The 24,045-nt window shown below is 38.8% G+C and overlaps 1 protein-coding gene across 1 annotated transcript in view; it reads right to left on the bottom strand.

Annotated features, from left to right (window-relative positions):
* CNTNAP4 (contactin associated protein family member 4) overlaps window positions 1–24,045 on the bottom strand; it is a 304,543-nt gene that overhangs the window by 190,519 nt on the left and 89,979 nt on the right. The window contains exon 3 of the mRNA XM_007066427.3: window positions 21,328–21,521. Coding sequence (XP_007066489.2) covers window positions 21,328–21,521 — 194 coding nt within the window. The remainder of the gene's footprint in view (window positions 1–21,327; window positions 21,522–24,045) is intronic.

Below are 24,045 nucleotides of genomic sequence, written 5' to 3'. Positions count from 1 at the left end.
CCTTAGCTTAGTTATTGGAGAGGCAGGAGAGAGGGGAGCATTGCAGCTCTAGAAAGTAAGTCCCTTCTCTGACCTTTCCTTGGTCAGACAGTCTCCCTCTGCTTTGTGCAGAGATCTCCCCTTGTCCTCCTGGAACCACTTTTGAAGTCCCTCAACCTAGTACAGCCCCTTGGTGAAAGAGTTTACTGTCCCAGATGGTTTTCCTCACATAGTTTTCTGAAGGTAAATACACATAGTAGAAGTTAAGCATCTGCATTCAACATCCTCCTGGATATGGTCTAGTGCCAGGAAGGAGTTTTTAGTCATGTTAAATTGCTGATTTCAAATACTTACCTAAGTGAGTCAAGTACAGCATTTCACAGATAATTATCCAGGCCTCCTAATCATGCATATTGGATTTTCTTGTCTACACATTTCTCTAACTTAGCTTCATTTGTTATGAAATATAACCCTGTCTCACACTCAGATCCTCTGTCTCATCATTCCTATATCTTATCTTTCCCAGCTTTCTCCTCTTGGAACATAATGGAAGACAAGGTGAGAAAATATCATGCAGCAGTAGTAGTACATGTAAATCCTGGGTCTGATTTTCAGAAGTACTGACTACCCTGTGTTTTCGGTGACTTCAGGGCAGAGTACCGGGTGTCTGGCACTTCTGAAAATCAGACCCAAAACTTGTCTATTGCCAGTGTGGAGATATTACATGAGGTCTTCCACAATCTAGTCAGTAAGATAACAATTAATCATAACAACAATTAATCGAAATTCCAGGAAGTCAGAACATATGTTATTAAGCTATTCTATCTTCTCATTGACTAAGTGTTTTTTTCCCTTGGTTGGCAGGATTTTTTTTTCCTTGGTTATTCACCCAACATTTCACTGCAGAATACTAGCTTCCTTAATTGTTCTCATCTTTGAAGATCAATTGCTTTGCCATTTAGTTAGCTCTCAGTATGATTTTTAGTTATGTGCTGCATTTAATAAATTGAGATTATTTATTTTAAGCAATCTGAAGTGCTAGATATACATATTCGGTATTCCAGTGTTGACTGCTGATAGCCTACTCATACTCATTTTATATTGATAAAGTATTATCCGACATAATAGTTTGCTTTATTCTTAAAACAAGCCTTTATTCTCAAGGTGCCTGAATGCCTTATGCTGTTTACACACAGCATTCATCCAGCAAACAAGGAAAATAGGATTAGCTATTTCTCCCTCCCCAGTCACCCCACCCACTTCATTTAATTAAACCAAGGGGAGCTAAAGGGCTGATCCCAGCTCTTGCTCTATAGTTATGAAGGGTGCCTCTCTGGAGGCAAATGCCTTGAGGCAGGAACAGGAGGAGGGTGGGGCTTGTACCAGGTCCACGGTATGGGTGGGCTAAGAAAGAAGCAGACCAAGGGTACCTGCCACTGCCCTGATCTTCCAGTCCCCACTCTCTATTATTTTTTAAAGTACTGAATTAACTAACTTTCATCAATCTTAACAACAATCTTCTGAGGCAGGGAAGTATTACATCTAGCATCTATTACTATTATTCACCTATGAAATAATGAGGGGAAGGCTCCAGAGTGAGTCTGTGGGGAAAAAAAAAGGACTGAAATTCAAATCTTCCTGACTCTAGTTCTATGCTCACTTACCTACACCATTTTGCTTCCTAACATTTTTTTTTTTGCTTAAATGAGCAGCCATATTATATTACAGTTATTATGGCATTATTTTTACATCAAAATATACAAGATATGCAATGTGATTTAGCTAAATTTGCCTTTTAAATCTCATGGTTTAGATTCCTTGACATTTCAGGATATTAATTGGTCAACCTTAACTTTGAGTTGTGTGTTTTATTTACATTTTATGACTACTACCATTACCAGCATCATTATTCATGATGGAATGAAAAAGGGTTTCAGAGCAAAATTTCAGGGAGAGAAAATGCTTGGTACACAAGTAAAGGGAGGTATCTCTATGCATGGAGGGCAGAATGAAAAAAGACAGCTGACAGTGTGAAAAGGGGAATAAAGGAGGTGAAAAGAAACAGGCAAGCACTGAATCCTAAAGTGAGAGTTGGAGGAAACCAGGATGAAATTGAAGATGGGGAAGAAAGTTGCATATATGCGTAAAGATGATGGAGAGATGATCATTTGATGCAGAAAGGGAACAAAAGCCACAAAAGGGATGCTGAGGCTGAACTAAAGATGAGCCTTGCATACAGTAATCCCACCATCAACCTCAGCCTGGACCAGTCCACACAAGAGATCCACTTCCTGGACACTACGGTGCTAATAAGCGATGGTCACATAAACACCTCCCTATACTGGAAACCTACTGACCGCAATACCTACCTACATGCCTCCAGCTTTCATCGAGACCACACCACACGATCCATTGTCTACAGCCAAGCTCTACGATACAACCGCATTTGCTCCAACCCCTCAGACAGAGACAAACACCTACAAGATCTCTATCAAGCGTTCTTACAACTACATTACCTATCTGCTAAAGTGAAGAAACAGATTGACAGAGCCAGAAGAGTACCCAGAAGTCACCTACTACAGGACAGGCCCAACAAAGAAAATAACAGAATGCCACTAGCCATCACCTTCAGCCCCCAACTAAAACCTCTCCAATGCATCATCAAGGATCTACAACCTATTCAGAAGGATGACCCAACACTCTCACAGATCTTGGGAGACAGGCCAGTCCTTGCTTACAGACAGCTCCCCAACCTGAAGCAAATACTCACCAGCAACCACATACCACACAACAGAACCACTAACCCAGGAACCTATCCTTGCAACAAAGCCCGTTACCAACTGTGTCCACATATCTATTCAGGGGACACCATCATAGGGCCTAATCACATTAGCCACACTATCAGAGGCTCGTTCACCTGCACATCTACCAATGTGATATATGCCATCATGTGCCAGCAATGCCCCTCTGCCATGTACATTGGCCAAACTGGACAGTTTCTACGTAAAAGAATAAATGGACACAAATCAGACGTCAAGAATTATAACATTCAAAAACCAGTCGGAGAACACTTCAATCTCTTTGGTCACTCGATTACAGACCTAAAAGTGGCAATTCTTCAACAAAAACTTTCAAAAACAGACTCCAAAGAGAGACTGCTGAATTGGAATTAATTTGCAAACTGGATACAATTAACTTAGGCTTGAATAAAGACTGGGAGTGGATGTGTCATTACCCAAAGTAAAACTATTTCCCCATGTTTATTCCCCCCCCCCCCGCCCCCGTTCCTCAGACATTTTTGTCAACTGCTGGAAATGGCCCACCTTGATTATCACTACAAAAGGTTTCCCTCTCCCCTCAGCTCTCCCCCCCCCCCCCCGGCTCTCCTGCTGGTAATAGCTCACCTTAGCTGATTACTCTCTTTACAGTGTGTATTGTAACACCCATTGTTTCATGTTCTCTGTGTATATAAATCTCCCCACTGTATTTTCCACTGAATGCATCCGATGAAATGAGCTGTAGCTCACGAAAGCTTATGCTCAAATAAATTCGTTAGTCTCTAAGGTGCCACAAGTACTCCTTTTCTTTTTGAGTAATTCTACAGTACTTCTATATTCTTTCCTCCGACCTGAATTGCACTGTGCTCTGCCCAGTTGCAGCAGAGGTTCAAATCCCTAGACCTGTTTATGATTTAGAACAATCCCTTTACACTGTTAAGGGGAACAGAGTTCATTACTTTAAATATTCAAGGTAATGGAAATCTCTTTTTGAAATGGTGCTTTCATGTATTTATATAATTTTAATGGCTGAATTATTAATTATTAAAATTGGCTACCTCACACACTGAATAATTTTGTATTCTTAGTGTGCTTAAATGATAACTCAGGATTATTTTTATATAAACATTTGATAAAGCTATATTATCTCTCTTTTTTAGTGATTCACTTATTAATGATTTTATTTTACTGATTAACATAATATATTAAAGATGCACCTCCCATCAATTCACTGTATTCAAATGTTGACATGTAGGTATTTGTCATGATACCTCACAAAGATTTCTATCATGTTTCTTCTCTCAGAAACATGCACATAATTTCTGTATTCTAAGGGCTATTCTGTGCCTGTATCAGAGGTCAAAATTTAACCCAAAATATTAAGTATATCCTTATAAGTGTCTTTGAGAAGAAATCAATGCTCTAATGGATTCATTATAGCATAAATAGTTGCATGTCGGTATTGTAGATATTTAAGAAAAAAATATATTGCCAATTTACAATTGTAGATTCCCTCCAGGGTTGACAGTGATCAGCTTTAAAATTCAACCCATTTTCCCAGTGCAGACAATCGCCGTATGTCCACCAAGAAACACGGCCGTCTCAGCTTTTGACGATTTACCACCTTGTCAGCCTACCTATCTCCCCAGATCTTAAATAGCATTTAATTTAAAAGGATTACTATCAGTGAGCAAAGGAATGGGAAGGATAAATTATATAGAGGTGATAAACATTTTGCCAAAAAGAAAATAATTGAAATTTCAAATTTGAAAAACTTTTTTTCTTTTTTATAAGAGACTTCAGTGAAAATGTCATTGTTGTGTGACCAGTTTTAACACTAAGGGGACCAGAGTTAGTAAATATGACAGAGTTGGAAGCTGAGGCCATTATGTTTGTTGTGGGCATATGGAGGTGCACTACTGAGGTAAGTAGCCAATCAGACTAGATGGATTTTATAGTTCACAGAGTGCACAAGTGAGAGGATGGTGAGTATATTTCATTTCATTATGAAAAATATAATTGAAGAGTGCTTCTGGTTAACTCATTAATATCATTAATACTGTGGGCTAAGAAGCACTGATGTCGTCCAGGATACACAGTTATTACTGAGCTAATAGAAAGCACCTTCACGTTGTCATCGAAATACTCAGGTTAGAGGGAGGGTGAAGGGAGAATGAAGAAAGACTGTCAACCAAGCAAGCACCTTCATTTCCCTCTTCTTCAATTTACCAGAACATTGATATTATTTTAACAGAGTTGATCCTATCTAACAAACAGTACAGGATGCTATTATCCTAAGCGATAGCCAAATGTTCTAAATAAGTTATCAACTGCAATGTGAATAGGAGTTAACCTTTAGCAATAACACATGTCATTGACTTGATGGGCTTTATATGATTTCTAAAGAATGTTTTCTTAACAAGAGTTGTAATAATGCGTGCAACTGTATATGTAAATATGCGTCTAATATTCAGTCGCCATTGTTTCAAAGGCTATTATTTCTTAGCCTTCTGGATCAATCATGGTTGATGCAACATTTTCATTTCAAGAAGAAATTACCTCATTTGATAAGTGCAGTTTGTTATTGTTAGTTTTCTACTTTTCCCATTTCTGATTCCATGCTCTAGTACATAAGGTATTGGAATTGGGAACTAAAGATTGACAAATAATATAATAATCATGCTTTATGTGCTCCCCAGATGCACCCCATTATATCTGCCTTACCTGAGGGTATGCTGAACTCTAGGAAGCAGCTAGGCTAGTTGACCTTGAAAAAAGAGTATATACACTTCAGAAAGTGATAATCATCAGCTAATCAGCACTGATCAGTGCTGCACTACCTCTCTGGGAAATAACATTCCCAAAAAATCTATACTTTTTTCAGAATAATGTAATTCACCTAGGCATGGTGTATCATCAGATGTGAAGATATGGGCCACATGAATTCATAATACACAACTGTTGATGCCTCTGAGCTTCCATAACCAATTTGAAAGGTAAAGGGGGATAAAAATGTTAACCTGCTAACATAAAGAACATAGACATAGATTATTCACTAAAATGTGAGCTCGTTCACAACACTGCCAGAGTGCGTCCCCTCTGGTAAAACAATATGGATAAAACAATTTGACAACACCTTGCTGACCTTTTACGAAAACCAAATTGTCAATATTTTATTCCTAAATTCATAACTTTGACAACAGATTCTTAACGCTGTCAGCTACCTCTCAGCAGTTTGCATCACTCACTTCAAAAACACTTGACTCAATGCTTACATTCTTCTTTGTTTTAGATCATAACCGTTTTCATCTGTTGTCACATATTCTCAGTTTCCTCTGGTTTTTAAGCTACCATATATGTCATTCTTGACCCAGTTAATTGATTGCATTCAGCAAATAATTCAAACCGTTATGCATATAGTAATAGTCATGTGATGAATGACATTTACATGTCTCTGACAGTTTCTGCTGCACTTTTTCCACTAAGCTGTTTCTAACATTCCTAATGTCTGTGAAGCCTAAAGCAACTGCGTTATTTAAAAACCATCAGCCTGCTAAAGAAATGCTTCCTTATTTCTCCCAAACTGCGGGATTCCTATACACATTACACATATTCCTTAGACCTGACCTAAGTCTCTAGAAGTAGGAAGTACAGATTGGTCTTTTCCCAGAACTCCTATATACCACACCTTTGTGGAGTCAATGAAAAATTTAATCTATGCGAGAAAAATAGTCAAATGAAGACACCTGAGTCCCTCCACCTTGAAACCTGGCAGAGAACCGGAGGAAGTGGTTGCAGAAACGTTCCTGAAAGCAAGCTGCATTTCAAAGAGAACAGGAAATGTGAAATCCTCAATACTGCTACATGGGGCACTACCAGAGGCACTAGGCATACGTGCTCTAACTAGGGGTGCCGGAGATGCTGTAGTATCCCCTGGCTTGAAGTGGTTTCCATCATATCCAGGGTTTACAGTTTGTTTCTATGGCTCTCAGCACCCCCACTATACAAATTGTTCCAGTACCTCTGGCAATGGGGAGTTGTAATATGATCTAGTGACAGCATGAAGGGGACTGCAAACTGCTAGACAAAGTCATTCAGAAATTTCAAGAAGAATCACTTGGAAGAGACACATTTTCTTTCTAAGAAATTATCTGTCATATGAGACTATTGACTATTAATGTTACAGACTTGCAAAATAAAGCTGTCGTGTGAATATAAACATATATGAAGTTATATATAAAGCTAATGTAAATATTAACAGATGGACTGATTAGTGTCAGAATTATTTGAGATATAAAATAACCACATAAAAACAAGTGAAATTAAACAGAGACCACCTCAAAGAAACAAATGTTAATACAATGCTAAGTATAGAAGCCAAACATGCAAAAGTTGTTTTTTTAAATGCAGCTAAGACTGAAACTTCAGTCTTAACTCTGCCCACTTGTGCTTCTTCCTAAAAAATATTCTCTATATCATTAGAATGCCATTGTCAAATAATACAATGTATGATACAAATGGGAACTTCTGATAGAATTTTACACTTAGAAAGGAACATGGCAAACTGACATTTGGCTTGTTTCTCAAGAAGATCTATAAAACAAGCCAGGAATTTTGATTCATTTTTTATGAAATAACACATTTATGCTACAGTAATAATGTGCTGATTAAGCAGCAGTAATTGCCATTTAGTATTATTAGGTAATATCAACTTCCTGGGAGATGTTCCAAAAGAACAGTCATCCTAATTCAGCTTGTCCCAATTAAGTGCATTGTAATATTTTACATTTAAATAGCACCTTTCATCCTGAATATACAAACAGCATCACTAAACTAAAGTGGGCTCTGGGGTAGACTATCAGCAGCCAATCAATATACAATAGGCTGTACTACAATGAAGTCAGGAAACACTTTGTACATAGCCAATGGGACAAACCTGTCTTTCAAACTCTCTCTTTAAAACATATATCTTAACAGAGAGCTTCCAAGACATTAGCTTTTGAGACCTTGTCTGAAAAATTCTCACTGTAAACTGCATGATACATAATAAATCTACTTGGGGGATGAAGAACTGAGCCATCTTTGTATAGATTTGAAACTCTGGGAATATATTCCAATCCTTCGGTTTAGTCTTCAATCTAAGCCATCTTCACCAGTGGAGCCTAACATCACCAGTACTAGTCTGCATCACTGGTTACACTCACTGCCTTCTCCTGGCTGCTTGGGAGATTAGCTCCTTCTACATGCAATGCCCCTTCTGTCGCTCATTCACATGCCCTGCTGCATCTCTTTCTGTGATTCAGGGTGCTCTGTCTTCGTGGCTTGGCCCTTCAGCCAGGTTGCCATTGCCCTCTCCTTCCAGGGAATCAAAGTCTCTCCTTCCAAAATGGCAGCCCTCCCTTCACTGCCCAGACTGTAGCACTTCCCCAATGGCTGCTAGGGGAACCTGGTCCTGTCCTTTACTCCAGGTTCTAGTCCAGAAATTCTATGTCCAACAACTGTGGTCTGCTTACTCCCAGACCCTGTTGCTAGTTCCCTGGACTTCTTCCTACTTCTTGGCTCAAACTTCTGGCTCTCCCTCTCTAGGTTTACCAGCCCAAACTTTCTCCTCCCAGAGAATAACTGCAGACTACTTAACTTCATAGCCCGAAACATGCCTCCCTTCTCCCAAATAGTGATTGCCAACAACTTCTCCAGCAGCACCTTTCTCTTTTCTATCAGCCCCACCTGTTCCTTCTCAGCTGGGCTCCATCAATCAGCCTTTCAATACCTGGCTCTCCCCCAAGTACAGACTATCAGATTAATTAACCTCATTTAACTGGCTCTGCCATGTATGGGGTGGACATCCCATCACAGTCTGTGTATGCTTTCTTCTTCTTTCCTTTTTATTTTTGTATTTGCATCACTTGCAACAAAATATGCTTCTACCAAACATCCCTCCACGCCACCAACTTCACCCAATCTTTCCCACTCTATACACATATAAGAATGTCGTCTCAACTATCCAGGTTTTGTGAAAGTCAATGAAGCCTGTATACAGCAAGATTCTTCTCTGTGCAGTGCTGTTCTCTCTTCCTCCAAGAAGCAAGAGGCTAATAAATTAATTATTATTATTATTATTAAATAGCACTTTATATTTTCAAACACTGCTTCTTCAATTCTCACAGCCCAGTGAGTAGTAACTATAATATTGTCTCCATGTCAAAGGTTGGAAAAAGCATGGTACATAGAGGAGAAGAGACTTGTTCAAAGTTAGACGGTCATTATACAAACCATTATTAGAATCCATCTCCTCACTACTAGTGTCATGCTTTTTTCCACTAGAATCATAGACTTTAAGGTCAGAAGGGACCATTATGATAGTCTAGTCTGACCTCACAGAATCTCACCCACCCACTCCTGTAACAAACCTCTAACCTATGTCTGAGCTACTGAAGTCCTCAAATTGTGGTTTAAAGACTTCGATCAAAATGCCCTTCCACTCAGGATTTTGTTCATTCTTTTTTAATTTACAAGATTGCATCAAAGAAAATACCAGACTCCATCAATTTCTGCTTCCAACTAGAACATCTCCAGGGCCCCAAACTTTGACTAGCTGCTTGAGTCAAAAAGAGGCAGCAGTCCCCATACTACTACAGTTGAGAAGATCTACCTGGAAGTGTGGAACAGTGGTCTAAAATGAACAACATAGCATAATATTACTCCAGGAGAGTCAAGTGACATGAAGTTTTTTCTTCTAACAATAAATAACTTTTCCTGAAACTTTTTCAGAAAAGTGACTATTTTCTATTCAAACCCACCCAACAAATAAAATAAACAACAAAATAAATGTCCAGATTCAATATTATTGTAAATTGTTTACAGCAAAAAAGTCTCCCTGTGGCAAAGGCAAAAATAAGGTCTAAAATGAGGAACATTAATCATAAAGAAGGATAATTGAGATGTTTGAGTCAAACTCAAAAATGGTTTCTATAATATTGTTGTGCGTTAGAAAATTTCTGCTCTTATTCAAGATGTGCTTTTAATAGCTGTTTGTCCATATTAAGACTGTATTCTTCAAAAAAGAAAACAGAGTTATTGACTGAATATAAGGAAAGAAAACAGACCTGCCAGTTGCTGTCACTATCACATGACACAAATACAAACTGAATTGACATTGATCTATAAATAAATTAAAATTAAAATAAAAACAAAAAGAAGGTAGGTTCACCATGAATGTTTTGGGTTCTTGGCAGAAAAATAATTCAGATCAGCAGTAATACTGATCCTCAGAGACTTATTTTTTTCACTTTAAGTCAATACACCTCTCACTCTGCAGCCTCTAAACCTGTCTGGAACACAGCCAATATACTCAGTTAAAACATTGACATAACTGTTATCAGAGATTGAGATTTGAACCCCAGGACTTCTGACACTTAGAGTAACTGTGACAGGGATGTATACATTGACTAAGATGGACCTCTGAACTTCTAATTCCAGTAAAGCACTCACTTATATAAATTGTGGCACAAAGTGGATTTTGAATGTACACTATATGCTCTTTAGAGACTAACAAATTTATTTGGGCATAAGCTTACATGGGCTAAAACCCACTTCATCAGATGTATGGAGTGGGTTTTAGCCCATGGAAGCTTATGCCCAAATAAATTTGTTAGTCTCTAAGGTGTCACTAGTACTCCTCATCCTTTTTGCTGATACAGTCTAACACGGCTACACTCTGAAACATATATTCTTTTTTTTAACTTGAATCTGGTTCCCCTAGTTGTCTGACACATACAAGTTCTCATGCATGTGACTATCAGAATCTGTACACTTACAGTAAATAAATATATATAATAATTTGTTTTGCATCTGTCCTTTTTGTTTAATCCATCTGTTACCACTCACCTAATCTGGGTTTTCAATTAAAACTAAATCACTGAATCTATATAAAAAATATAATGTTTTCATATGAGTTAAGTTTTTTAAAAAAATATTACTAACCATATTACAGCTGAGGTAGGTTAAACCTGATGTATGCAATCATCTTTTCACCTCTGTTATTTTATACAGCTATCAATCATTGTGACTGATAAATCAGATGTATCAGATGTCTGTTAAATGTTGTATAAAAATAGCAATGGGACAGAGTTCATTTCAGTTGGCAGTGGAGCCACAAAACTGGTTATAGAAAATCAGATATTTTAGATAAATATTATAATACCCCAATTTGCATATGGACAAATGCACATTACATCTTTTACACAAGTTTCCCCACCAACAAATCCTTCACTTCCATATTGCTGACCCTGGAGTTTCCCCTCCATCCTACAACCCATCTCTGGCTTCCCAGACTTGGATTTCCCATCACCTCCCCTTCAAGCCCTCTCCCCTTCTTAGGTTCTCCTACATTTAGTATTCTCCATAGCCCACTATCTCCCCCCCTCCCCAAATAAACCTCTCTCTCTCTCTAGACTGCCTACAGCCACTGAGATACAGATAAGGCAATACCTTATACCACATGGGCCACATCAATGTAACCATTTCCTTCTGGTCATGGGCAGAATGGGACTATGCTCAAGACAATGTCTCTAAAGTTAGAGTCCTACTACAGTGAGGTCTCTGGAGTGGATGGTGCATAAAATTTTCAAGAGTGCTCAAGTTATTTAAGTCACATTAAAGTCAATGGGGCTTGCACTCCTAAATCTCTTAGGTACCTTAATAAATTTTACCCCATAACCAAAGAGATGTGGCCTATATCACCTTCCCTCCTACTACCACCCAATTAGGGAAATGAATCAGCTGCTCAAGGAGCTAAAGAGTAGACACCCGAAATCAGGAGTTTCTTGGCCAGCCAAGGAGATTTAATAGGTATAAATATGCATCAAGTTATTTTCCTCTGGAACAAAGTGAAAGCTACAAAAGAAACTTCCCACTTATATTCGTCCAGGTTTTAAAAATAATCTGTCTACTTTTTTTGTTCCCTTTCCACCAACAAGATTACTGACTGAAATATTCACCAAAGTATTTAAGATTGTCACAGGGTGCTCTACTTACCCTGGGGGGGGGTGCTCCTTTTTGCCATGGCTGGGAATTTGCTCCAGTCAGTTCTGACACCCCCTTTCACTGCTCACTGCATGCCCTGCCATCTCTCTCCTGTTCCCTGCAACTCAAGGTACTCTTTCTTCATGTCTTGACTCTCCGGCCAGGTCTCTTTAGTCTTCCCCTTCCAGGGTATCAAAGTCTTTCTCTACTAACAGTCTCGGTCAGCCTTCTCATGCACTGCCCTAACTGTACCACTTCCCCAGTGTCTAGTAGGGGAACCCAGGCCTGCCCACTATTATGGGTTCCAGTCCAGGGACCCTATAGCAGGACAATGGTGGTCTGTTTTCCCTCACACCTTGTTGCTCTTTCCCTGAACTCCTTCCTCCAGCTTCTTGCTTCCCCCTCCTCTCTGGGTGTAGGAACTCAAACTCCCTCCTCCCAGGGAGTCACTATAGACTACTTTTCTCCAGGCCCTGTCTGTTGCCAGCTTCCTGGTTTGATCCTAGTCCTGCCTGTTCCTTCTCAGCTTGGTCCTGCCATCATTCAGGGATGAATTAAAAGTGGAACAGGTACAGAGAAGGGCTATTAGGATGACCCAAGGAATGGAAAACCTGTCTTATGAAAGGAGACTCAAAGAGCTTGGCTTGTTTAGCCTAACCAAAAGAAGGCTGAGGGGAGATATGAGTGTTCTCTATAAATATATCAGGAGGATAAATACCAGGGAGGGAGAGGAATTATTTAAGTTCAGTACTAATGTGGACACAAGAACAAATGGATATAAACTGGTCATTGGGAAGTTCAGACTTGAAATTAGACAAAGGTTTCTAACCATCAGAGAAGTGAAGTTCTGGAACAGCCTTCCAAGGGGAGCAGTGGGGGCAAGGGACCTATCTGGCTTCAAGATTAAGCTCGATGAGTTTATGGAGGAGATGGTATGATGCGGTAACATGATTTTGCCAATTAATTGATCTTTGACTATTAGCAGTAAATATGCCCAATGGCCTGTGATGGGATGTTAGATGGGGTGGGATCTGAGTTACTACAGAGAATTCTTTCCTGGGTTTCTGGCTGGTGAGTCTTCCCCACGTGCTCAGGGTTTAGCTGATCGCCATATTTGGGGTTGGGAAGGAATTTTCCTCCAGGGCAGATTGGCGGAGGCCCTCAGGGTTTTTCGCCTTCCTCTCCAGTGTGGGGCATGGATCACTTGCTGGAGGATTCTCTGCACCTTGAAGTCTTTAAACCACGATTTGAGGACTTCAATGGCTCAGACATAGGTTAGGGGTTTGTTACAGGAATGGGTGGGTGAGATTCTATGGCCTGCATTGTGCAGGAGGTCAGACTAAACAATCATAATGGTCCCTTCTGGCCTTAAAGTCTATGATTCTATGATACTTAGGTCTCCTTATTCCCCTCAGCTGTGGCCTACTCGGTAATTGGCCCCTTCCCAGCCTCATTTACCCCTTCCAGGCTGCCGTGGGGTGAACACCCCATCACAAAGACATAATTGCAGAACATTTGTGGATAATGAATTTCAAACTTGCTATTGTGAGCATTAACACTCATCTAATCAGGGAATGGAAACATACCATATATGGATCTATATATCCAATCAAATCAGCTCAGATACTGAATACTTGCAACAAACTGTTTATGAATGGAGAGCTACAAGTTTTTGCAAAAAGTATTATGCTGAAAATACTTTTAAACGATGGATTCACTTGCATAAATCACAGTCTGCTAACAGACAATTCACAAATAGAAAAAGATGCAAAAATTCATTGAATAAATTATTTGTAATGAATTATTCACCTGGCTCTGCTCTCCTCATCATTCCAAGTAAAATAACAGACTAAGCATATGTTACAGCTATGTGACTACAGCACAAACTTCATTAGCCAACACTTCTCCACTGGCAGATGTTGGTCGTTTGTATTTCAGATGGGATTTTATATTCTTGCTTTGTCCCACCTTGGACAGTTTTAAACAGAAGATGATTATACCCGCTTCACCTCTGAATCAGCAAAGGAATGAACATATGCTATATTAAGGAAAAGAGCCTATATTTTTATTATATATAAAATGTTGGGATCATTTATTTGTCTCTGCTTTTATGCAATTTGTAAATAAAGAGGCCATGTTCTGCAATATTTCAATAAACTGCTACGTAAAAATAAAAGGGAAATGTAAAAAGATTACAAAACCTCCATCTAGTATTATTATTTTTACTTTAAAAAAAAAGTTTATTTTTAAATTCATCTCAATAATAAAATGCAGTGGAGACTTTTTTTGAAGACAAAAGCCTTTACATACAACCTTTATTAATCTATTACCTTCAGGTTTTCTTTCAGTTCCCATCAGCCATCTGCTTCCCTTAAGAGACCACTTTTTTCAATCTCTTGTGTGGCCACATAATACATGTTTCAGGTTACATTAAAGCATCTAGAGCCTGATCCTGCTGTTGCTTAATTCAGTTTTAAAAGTCCCACTGACTGGAGCAGGAACAGGAGCATTTCTAATCTATTTATGTAGCTTTAGGCTTTAAACTGACACTCAACTCCATAGTATCTGACCCTTTTCCACATAATATCGTATCAATAACAAAGTCTCTAGAGGACTTAATGGAGTCTCTGGATCTACTTTTTCAACTACAAACAACTTAGTTTTGTTCTTTCTTTCATTGGTTGGTTGAATTGTCTCTTTGCTACAGGGTGTTTGTTTTTTGCAGGGGGAGAGTAGTGTTGAATAAATGATGCTGTCAGTGTTGCGACTGCTATTCTTGCTATGGAAGACAGGCATAGTCAAAGAAGAGTTAAAAACATGAGCTCAGTGAAAGCAAAACAATCAGCTGGCAACATATATTAGATTTGTGACAAAAGGCATCTATTTAGGGTTTTTTGTTGTAGTTATTTGTTAAAAACACAGTCTGTGCAAGAGGTTATAGGGATTTTTTGTTTTGTTTATATTTAAGATAGTAATATCCTTGCTATGATAAACACTAGAACAAGCTATATTGAACTTAGCAATTTATATGCTAAATTAGAACATATTAAGTATATTTTCTTGCCTTTCATGCTGGGGGTTTTTAAACATTAAAAATGCAGATGTTTTAAACCATAAGGGTTCATTTTGTTGCATTTTAAACATACTCTCTAAACTTACTGAAAGATAAATTACAAAGATTACTGCTAAGACAGGTACATTTTATATGTTATGCATGAGACATACAAACTGACAGCCTGAATATGTTTTCTTCTTGAGAATGCTATGGAGACACTGAGGTTGGCTGCACTTTAATTATTATGCATAAATAAATTATGCAAAGTTCATTTGAATCAGACTGTTTCTGGTATCTCGAAAAACAAGGCAAAATATCACCCCAACACCTGATGTGCAAGCCATTGCAAATGTAGATACTTCAGAAAAGAGGTATATTAAAAGTTCACAATGGCAGGCTGTCCTGCTGAGCCACATGAAGGGGAACTCCCCCTTTGCAAAAGATGGGAATGGGAAAGCTGCCTTTTCCCATACTCCCTGCTGTGTACTGGACCCACAAAGGCTGGAAATCTGTGCATAAGGTGACCCAACGGTGGCTGGGGCTGGAGAAATATCTATGCCACATACATAGTCCCCACCACCAGCCTGACAGGAAATCTACTGAAAAGTTATTCCAGCTGGAGGCTGGCAGTGGAGGCCATGGAACTCCTCTCCCCCCGCCTTGGGGAGGGGTCCCTGGAATTAGGCTGTCAGGAGGCTGGAGTGAGGGTCAGAAGTCAGGGCAGTGACACTTCCAGTTATAACATCAGCCACGAAAAAGAATAAAGGAAAATAGCCCCCGAATTTATCTGAAAAAAATATATTTACATTGTTTTAAGAGACATTTTCAAACTGTGCCTTCCACTGCATTTTCAAGACAGAGCTTGCTATTTATGATTTCACTATGTGTAACAATCTGAATGCTGAACATCGGTAATTTCTGCTGTCACTTCTCTGCTTTAGGCTTACATTTGAGAAGATAGTTTAATAAATATTAACAGCACCTCGATCATGTAGTAATGGATGAAGTGTCATGTCCTTGAAAAACAATGATTTTTGGAATTGTAGACATTTTTCACATTGTATATCAGAACAGGAAACAGGCTAGCTGTAATTGGAAAATAATTACAATTTTTTCCTCTCCAAATCGACTTCATGGCATAGTGATGCATCCCTCTGCGGGCCATGTCACTTGTGTACGATGTCTTTCTTCCCCCGCATCTGTTGTAGTTGTTTGAAAGAATACGATAGAAAAGATGCTTACCCTTCTAGGGCATAAAGCTAAAACTTAAATACGCATGTACTCAGATTTGCAACACAGATAACTATACAGAGAAAATAGGCTCCATTGTGTCTGTAAAAAGAAAAGGAGTACTTGTGGCACCTTAGAGACTAACCAATTTATTTGAGCATAAGCTTTCGTGAGCTACAGCTCACCTCATCGGGTGCATACTGTGGAAAGTATAGAACATCTTTTTATATATACAAAGCATGAAAAAATGGGTGTTTACCACTACAAAAGGTTTTCTCTTCCCCCTCCCGACTCTCCTGCTGGTAACAGGTTATCTAAAGTGATCACTCTCCTTACAATGTGTATGATAATCAAGGTGGGCCATTTCCAGCACAAATCCAGGGTTTAACAAGAACGTCTGAGGAGGGGGGGAGGGTAGGAAAAAACAAGGGGAAATAGGTTACCTTGCATAATGACTTAGCCACTCCCAGTCTCTATTCAAGCCTAAGTTAATTGTATCCAATTTGCAAATGAATTCCAATTCAACGGTCTCTCACTGGAGTCTGGTTTTGAAGTTTTTTTGTTGTAATATCGCAACTTTCATGTCTGTAATCGCGTGACCAGAGAGATTGAAGTGTTCTCTGACTCGTTTATGAATGTTATAATTCTTGACATCTGATTTGTGTCCATTTATTCTTTTACGTAGAGACTGTCCAGTTTGACCAATGTACATGGCAGAGGGGCATTGCTGGCACATGATGGCATATATCACATTGGTGGATGTGCAGATGAACGAGCCTCTGATAGTGTGGCTGATGTTATTAGGCCCTGTGATGGTGTCCCCTGAATAGATACGTGGGCACAGTTGGCAACGGGCTTTGTTGCAAGGATAGGTTCCTGGGTTAGTGGTTCTGTTGTGTGGTATGTGGTTGCTGGTGAGTATTTGCTTCAGGATGGGGGGCTGTCTGTAGGCAAGGACTGGCCTGTTCCCAAGATTTGTGAGAGTGTTGGGTCATCCTTCAGGATAGGTTGTAGATCCTTAATAATGCATTGGAGGGGTTTTAGTTGGGGGCTGAAGGTGACGGCTAGTGGCATTCTGTTATTTTCTTTGTTAGGCCTGTCCTGTAGTAGGTGACTTCTGGGAACTCTTCTAGCTCTATCAATCTGTTTCTTCTCTTCCGCAGGTGGGTATTGTAGTTGTAAGAATGCTTGATAGAGATCTTGTAGGTATTTGTCTCTGTCTGAGGGGTTGGAGCAAATGCAGTTGTATCGCAGAGCTTGGCTGTAGACAATGGATCGTGTGGTGTGGTCAGGGTGAAAGCTGGAGGCATGTAGGTAGGAAATATACCGGAAACCTACTGACCGCTATTCAGTCACCATCACAGGGCCTAATAACATCAGCCACACTATCAGAGGCTCGTTCACCTGCACATCCACCAATGTGATATATGCCATCATGTGCCAGCAATGCCCCTCTGCCATGTACATTGGTCAAACTGGACAGTCTCTACGTAAAAGAATAAATGGACACAAATCAGATGTCAAGAATTATAACATTCATAAACGAGTCGGAGAACACTTCAATCTCTCTGGTCACGCGATTAGACATGAAAGTTGCGATATTACAACAAAAAAACTTCAAAACCAGACTCCAGCGAGAGACTGTTGAATTGGAATTCATTTGCAAATTGGATACAATTAACTTAGACTTGAATAGAGACTGGGAGTGGCTAAGTCATTATGCAAGGTAACCTATTTCCCCTTGTTTTTTCCTACCCCCCCCCCCAGACGTTCTTGTTAAACCCTGGATTTGTGCTGGAAATGGCCCACCTTGATTATCATACACATTGTAAGGAGAGTGATCACTTTAGATAAGCTGTTACCAGCAGGAGAGTGGGATGGGGGGAGAGAAAACCTTTTGTAATGGTAAACACCCATTTTTTCATGCTTTGTGTGTATAAAAAGATCTTCTATACTTTCCACAGTATGCATCCGATGAAGTGAGCTGTAGCTCACGAAAGCTTATGCTCAAATAAATTGGTTAGTCTCTAAGGTGCCACAAGTACTCCTTTTCTTTTTGCGAATACAGACTAACACGGCTGTTACTCTGAAACCTGTCATTGTGTCTGTAATTATATCCTAAAAAACAGGAAGATGCAAGCAGGTTGAAATGTGTTTTAAAAGACATAGTTTCCACTGTTCAAATGCATTAACTGTGTAAAGTAATAAAAAGGAACATCTAAAATTAATTTAAACAGAATTCATCTCTTCCAAAGATTAAATGAACCCTTTATAAAAGGTCAAAGACTTATCAAAATATGTATTTTATTATTAATAAGAGCTGCTTCATTAGAGAATTGAAGGCTGGTTAGAATTGTACCAAGTTTCAGAAAAAGATAAGATTGATCCTAGGCATTACAGAGAGATAGGCAAGTCTTATTTCGGTACGAAGAAAAATTGTTGAGCAAATAAAGGAGTACAACAGAGAAAATCTGCCCAGGTTATGAAAAGGGAAATTGTGACTGACCTATCAGAATGCCTTGAAAGAGTTAATAAAACATAAGAGAACAGAACTGTTAGCTATACTCTCCAGTCTTTCCAAAAAGCTTTTATTAAAGAATCTTTAAGGGTAAACAGTATGCAAAAATGACATAAGGTTTTTTCATGGATCAAGAGATAGCAAGTTGGGAATATGTTTAAGCAGTCAGCTGACAGAGTAGGAAGAGATCAAGGGCCAGACTGTCCCTAGCCCTGTATGGATGGACAAAGGGGACATATACCCACAAGCAAGTCAGCAGTAGTGCTGAGAGCACAATCCTAGTTCTTGTGCTCAACAACCACAACTCCACTTGCATAGCTCCTCAGCAGTAATAGTCTGCTCAAAATGGATGGAGATGGGGGGAGGAGTCACAGACCTATCTTTCCTCAGCAGATCAGGCCCTTCACTGGAGAAGACAATGCTGCACCCTTTCAAAGGGTGTTGTCAAGGCCGTATGCACTTCGCACTCCCCTGCAAGTATTGTGCATTTCTAAGGCACAACAGCTCTGGGACTTGTCACCAGGATGGCGAGCCTCCACCCCAGCCCCAATATCAGTTGCTTTACAGCTCAATTTAGACTCAATAGTGGGGTAACCGAGGCTATTCAATATTAATAAATAACCCTTAAAAGGAACCAAATAGTGAGACATTAAATTCTACTGAAGGAATAAACATATTTGTTATTCAAGGTTAGAAAGAATTTTCACAAATCCCAGAAAGACTCAACAAACATAGGACAACTGGGCAACTTGATGGGAGCTGTAATAGGTACAATGCAGGGTAACACATATTAGAAGGGACAATGTACTTCAAACTGTTTGCACACACTGATGAGTTCTGATTTACTTATAAACTCTCAGGGGAAGTGGGGGGTGGGGGGAAACAAAGCAAAAACTCTAGGAATCACCATGAAAATCTCAATGAAGCTGTTTGCCCAACGCACGGTGGAAGTCCAAAAGGAAATAAGGAATCACGCAACCTGTTCTCCTTTCTCAGATGAGACATTCCAATGATTTTAGAAGGGGATCAATTGTTTTCAGAGGACAGAAAATAATACAGAAAATATAATGAAATTATCAATTGATGGGATGAGCTTAACTTGAATCCTGCATTTAAGGTTGGTCCCTTCATCTGAGAAAAGTCATAACAGAACTCTAAAATGTCAAGAGAAGGACTATACAATAATTCAAGGCATGAGAGCTTCCATATAAAGACCAAAATTATGTTACTTAGTTTGGAGAAAAGAAAAGTAAAAGTCCGGCTAGAAATAAAGCATATAAAGAAAGAAGGGTATTAAAAAAAGAACAGTATCCCTGAGTTCTGCATCACTACTCCCACAAACCCTGCCTCCAACCTCTGGTCCAGCACATTAAAATCAGTACAGCGTCCCTTGTGACTAAGTTTGAGGAATGGGAATTGATGTCTTCCTTCTCTACCACAGCAACCATAACAATTAGCTTCCTTCATGGTGACCCAGTTCCAATATCTGCAACTACACTTAACGACCATGGGAAAGTTTGATGTTTCAGCTATAATGATCACCAATAAAATAGTTACCATCACTGACATTTAAAGTAGCCATGTCAGGTTTCAGAATCAACACCTCAGTGTAGTGTTCAGGCAGTTTACACCTCTCAGATGTATTGTTTCAGTCTGTCCACAAACTCCAGAAGACAATACTGTAGCAGTTTGTGCTCATTTACCATTTAGATTCCCCCCTTGTGAACATATAGACTAGAATAGATATTTGTTTTCTTTTTATGAAAACACATGCTGGAGCCCAAGTATGTAGCAAATTCAAAAATAAGATAATTATGCAACAACTTATGCCACTGCATAATCACATTATACCATACACAAGGCCTTGGCAATAATAGAATGAAAAGAGCACTTAAAATCAAAAAGTCAACAAAAATTAAAATGTATAAAATGAAATACATTTTAACACAATGTTTAATTAACCTTTGACACTCACTGCAGCAAGAAATTATTGAAGTGAAAGCTTAGGAAATTGAAAAATGAATCAAACGAGGCAGGATACAATTGCAGTACAAGGAGTATCAATATTCTTGCTTCATTGCACAAATTAATAACCACTGAGGATCAAGAAAAGTTCCCCCCCTTTGTCGAGTATTGCAAAAATGCACGTGTAACATGGACTCCAGACATCACCTCTGAGGCGCTAAGCATCGTCCACTATCATTGAGGTTGCTGGGAGTGGAGAGGCTGAGCATCTTTTAGGATGGTTTTCTAGGGGGTTGGGGCTCCAAACATCAGAAACCAGATTCAATAGATATTACCACCAAAGGTTTTTGTGCTTGCACTGTTTTGTTTTGTTTTTAAAGTAATGGTTTCCATTTATTTTTGGGTTTTTTTTTAAATCTTAGACCATATGATCCAAAGAAATAAGAACAGTAAAATATTTTTAACTACTTTAATACAATAAAAGTGACAGTGAAGGAAAATCACCACTCCACTGTACATAGCAACACAAAAAAGATGGTGCATTACCTTTTTATTCCTCAGATCACACCCTCTAGACTTTTTGATGGAATAATCTAAAAAAAATTACCTTGTAGAAAGTAAAATTAAGATTTATCTTTAGCTATTTATTTGGATAGCCCTTTCAAAGTAATTCTTTAAATTCCATTGCCCTGCTTGAGCTAGTAGGCTTGCAGCAGCATACATTGCACATGCTCCAACTTATCCACTGAAACTCAGTACCTATCATTAAAGAAACATACCCAAATGATTTCTTCTTGATGATACTGTTTCCAGTTCCTTCCACTGTCACTGAACATCAGGAGGTAGCTTGTTACCCAGTCCGAACTCCCATATCCACCTTGGGTAGCAACTGCAGTGATCTCAGTTCTCTCCCCAAGATCAATCTGGAGCCACTGATATTTGTTGGACACAAGAGGAGACCAACCACCAGCTCCTTTGAGAGTAAAGGGAGAAACAAAAGAAAAAAAAAGAATAGAATAAAAGTTGTAGAAAGATACAAATTATTAATTCATAATAGAAGTATAAAAAAGACTAATTAAATTCACACCACAGATGACCTAGAAATGATATATTCACTATTACCTGTGAGTGCCATTAAAAAAAAAAAAAAAAAGGATTCCCTGAAACAGTTTGAATGGAGGAATCTGAGCAAAAAATACTAAGATACATTGTGATTTTGCTTTACTACCTTTTTCTTCCCCCTGTCATCCTGTATCCCTCTTTTGCAATGGACGTTTCAGTGTACGGTCTGTGTTTGTTAATTATAATAATATTCTTCACTTAGACAATGTCTTCATGCCGAGGTCTCAAAACATTTTGACAAACCATAATTAATTTTGAAAAACCATAATTTACAAACCATAAATGCAAACCACAATAATGTTCCCACAAAGTAAATATTTATATGTCTATTTTTATGTTGGGTGAAGTGAGGTAAGCATATGGAGGGACTTTATATGATCTTCCAAAGCCACCAATCAGACAACAGCAGATTCAGGAATACAAACTAAGGTCCTGATCCTGCAAATACTTATGCACATGCTTAATCAGTAGGGCTACTGACAGGAGAAAAGTTAAGTATATACATAAGTGTTGCAGGATCAGGGCCTACATCTTGTACTCTATCAAGCAACTAGCACACTTTGGACACTATATAAATAGCAGTAGTAATAATTCCTAAACAGAACATTTGATAAAAAAGAGTTAAATTTATAAGTGTGTTTCACTGAAATACACTAATAATCAAAATCAATATTATACTTTCAGCACCAATTTTCTACATCTTTTTAAAAGGACCCAAACAGAAAAAGGTGTGGAAATGACAGTTGGACCCAACCTGTTCTCTGTTATCAGTTTCTTCACGATCACCCCAACTGATTTACACAGCCCACCCCACCCTAAACACAAAGTGCAAAGAACAAATTATTAGTAAATTAATCTCATAAAATAGGAAATGGGACTTTATAATCGCCTATGAATTTATCAGGACCACTATTTTTATTTTTTCCACATATTAGCATACAAAGTTATGATGTGGTGGGCAAAATTACTGGGGTGCAGTGACAGTGAATGAGGAAGGCTTATATTTTATTTTATTTAATACAGTCAGATAAAAAGAGCCACTTTCCCCAGACGCTAGACATCCTTGACAAATGTTTAAGCAACACACTACATAGCAGCAATTTCTACCATATGCAGCAGCAGCCAATATAGCAGTTGAGAATAATAATATATCAGTTCATTTCCATACATTTTAACATTTATGGGGAGTTTAATGTGCACAATGTTTTGTAATAAAAGTGCATTATTGGGTTTTAGAGTTTGCAGGATTGTGATTCACAATCTCAACATTAACTCTTTTTAAATTACTTTTATTTTACAATTTTCCTTGTTTTTTTGAATGAGCCTTGAACATTTAAATCAGCTTGGTGTATATGCTCTGCAGGAAGAGAGCTCTGCTCTGGCCGATCATGGAGGGCACATCCATAATGCTATAACCCCCCGTTTACAATGCATTTATGTACTACTTCAACATAACAGCTTCCCTGGTTTAAACCCCTTATGGTAAAATTTAAAAACCTAGTTGCCTAATATTAGTCTATTAAACAGATGCTTCTGTCTAGGCACCTTAATTAGGATTTAGAAGTATAAATAAGAGCACAGGTGGCAAAATCAGGGCCTAAATATGTCACTATAGTACTGTGCTTTGAATATGATTACAATTCAGCATTTATAGACTGGCTGGTTTCTCTGTTTTTATTTATTTATGTTTTTTCTTCTCAATTTCTCCATCACTTCTGTATTATCTTACAATTAGGTGACATCTTTTTTCATTTAAAAATGTACTCAATTATCAACAAACAGCTTGAGAAGTGGGGTAAGAAAAATTCAGCAGCCACATGACGGTATGCTTCCACTATGCTAATATTGAGTCACCACACCATGCCACATAGATGGAAGCATGAACTGTTGGAACACCAAATGCTAGATTCTCTTCTGTGCCAGAGAGCTACTTCTCACAGACACTGGGAGAAGGCAGCAGGGGGGATGGTTACTTCTCCCTAATTTTCAGGACTAGCCACAGACCTAACACAGTTTAGAGCTGCTGCTTGGCTTCTCCAAGTTGTGCTAGTGGTATAGAGTCCTTAATATACCTTACACCGGAGGAGAATAAGTATAGCAGAGCTTCACCACACTCTGTCCTCACCCCACCCTATGTCCTTCGACATGCCCATCATTGCAGGGGATGGGGCACAGGCACAGCACATAACTGTGGCACACCTGTTCCAGCAGGAAAACCCCTCTGACAGAGGAATTCTCTACTGGTCTTTTGTGGCCAGATATGACCCCTTTGTAGTACCTGAGTTGCACAAAGGGACTATAACTGCATAGAGAAACTGGCCTTGAATCTCCCAGTTAATCACAAGAAGTGATGCATTTATATAGTGGAATCACGT

The sequence above is a fragment of the Chelonia mydas genome, chromosome 5 (assembly GCF_015237465.2).
Source record: "Chelonia mydas isolate rCheMyd1 chromosome 5, rCheMyd1.pri.v2, whole genome shotgun sequence".
Classification (NCBI taxonomy): Eukaryota; Metazoa; Chordata; order Testudines; family Cheloniidae; genus Chelonia; species Chelonia mydas.
This window is presented reverse-complemented; position numbering and strand designations above follow the sequence as displayed.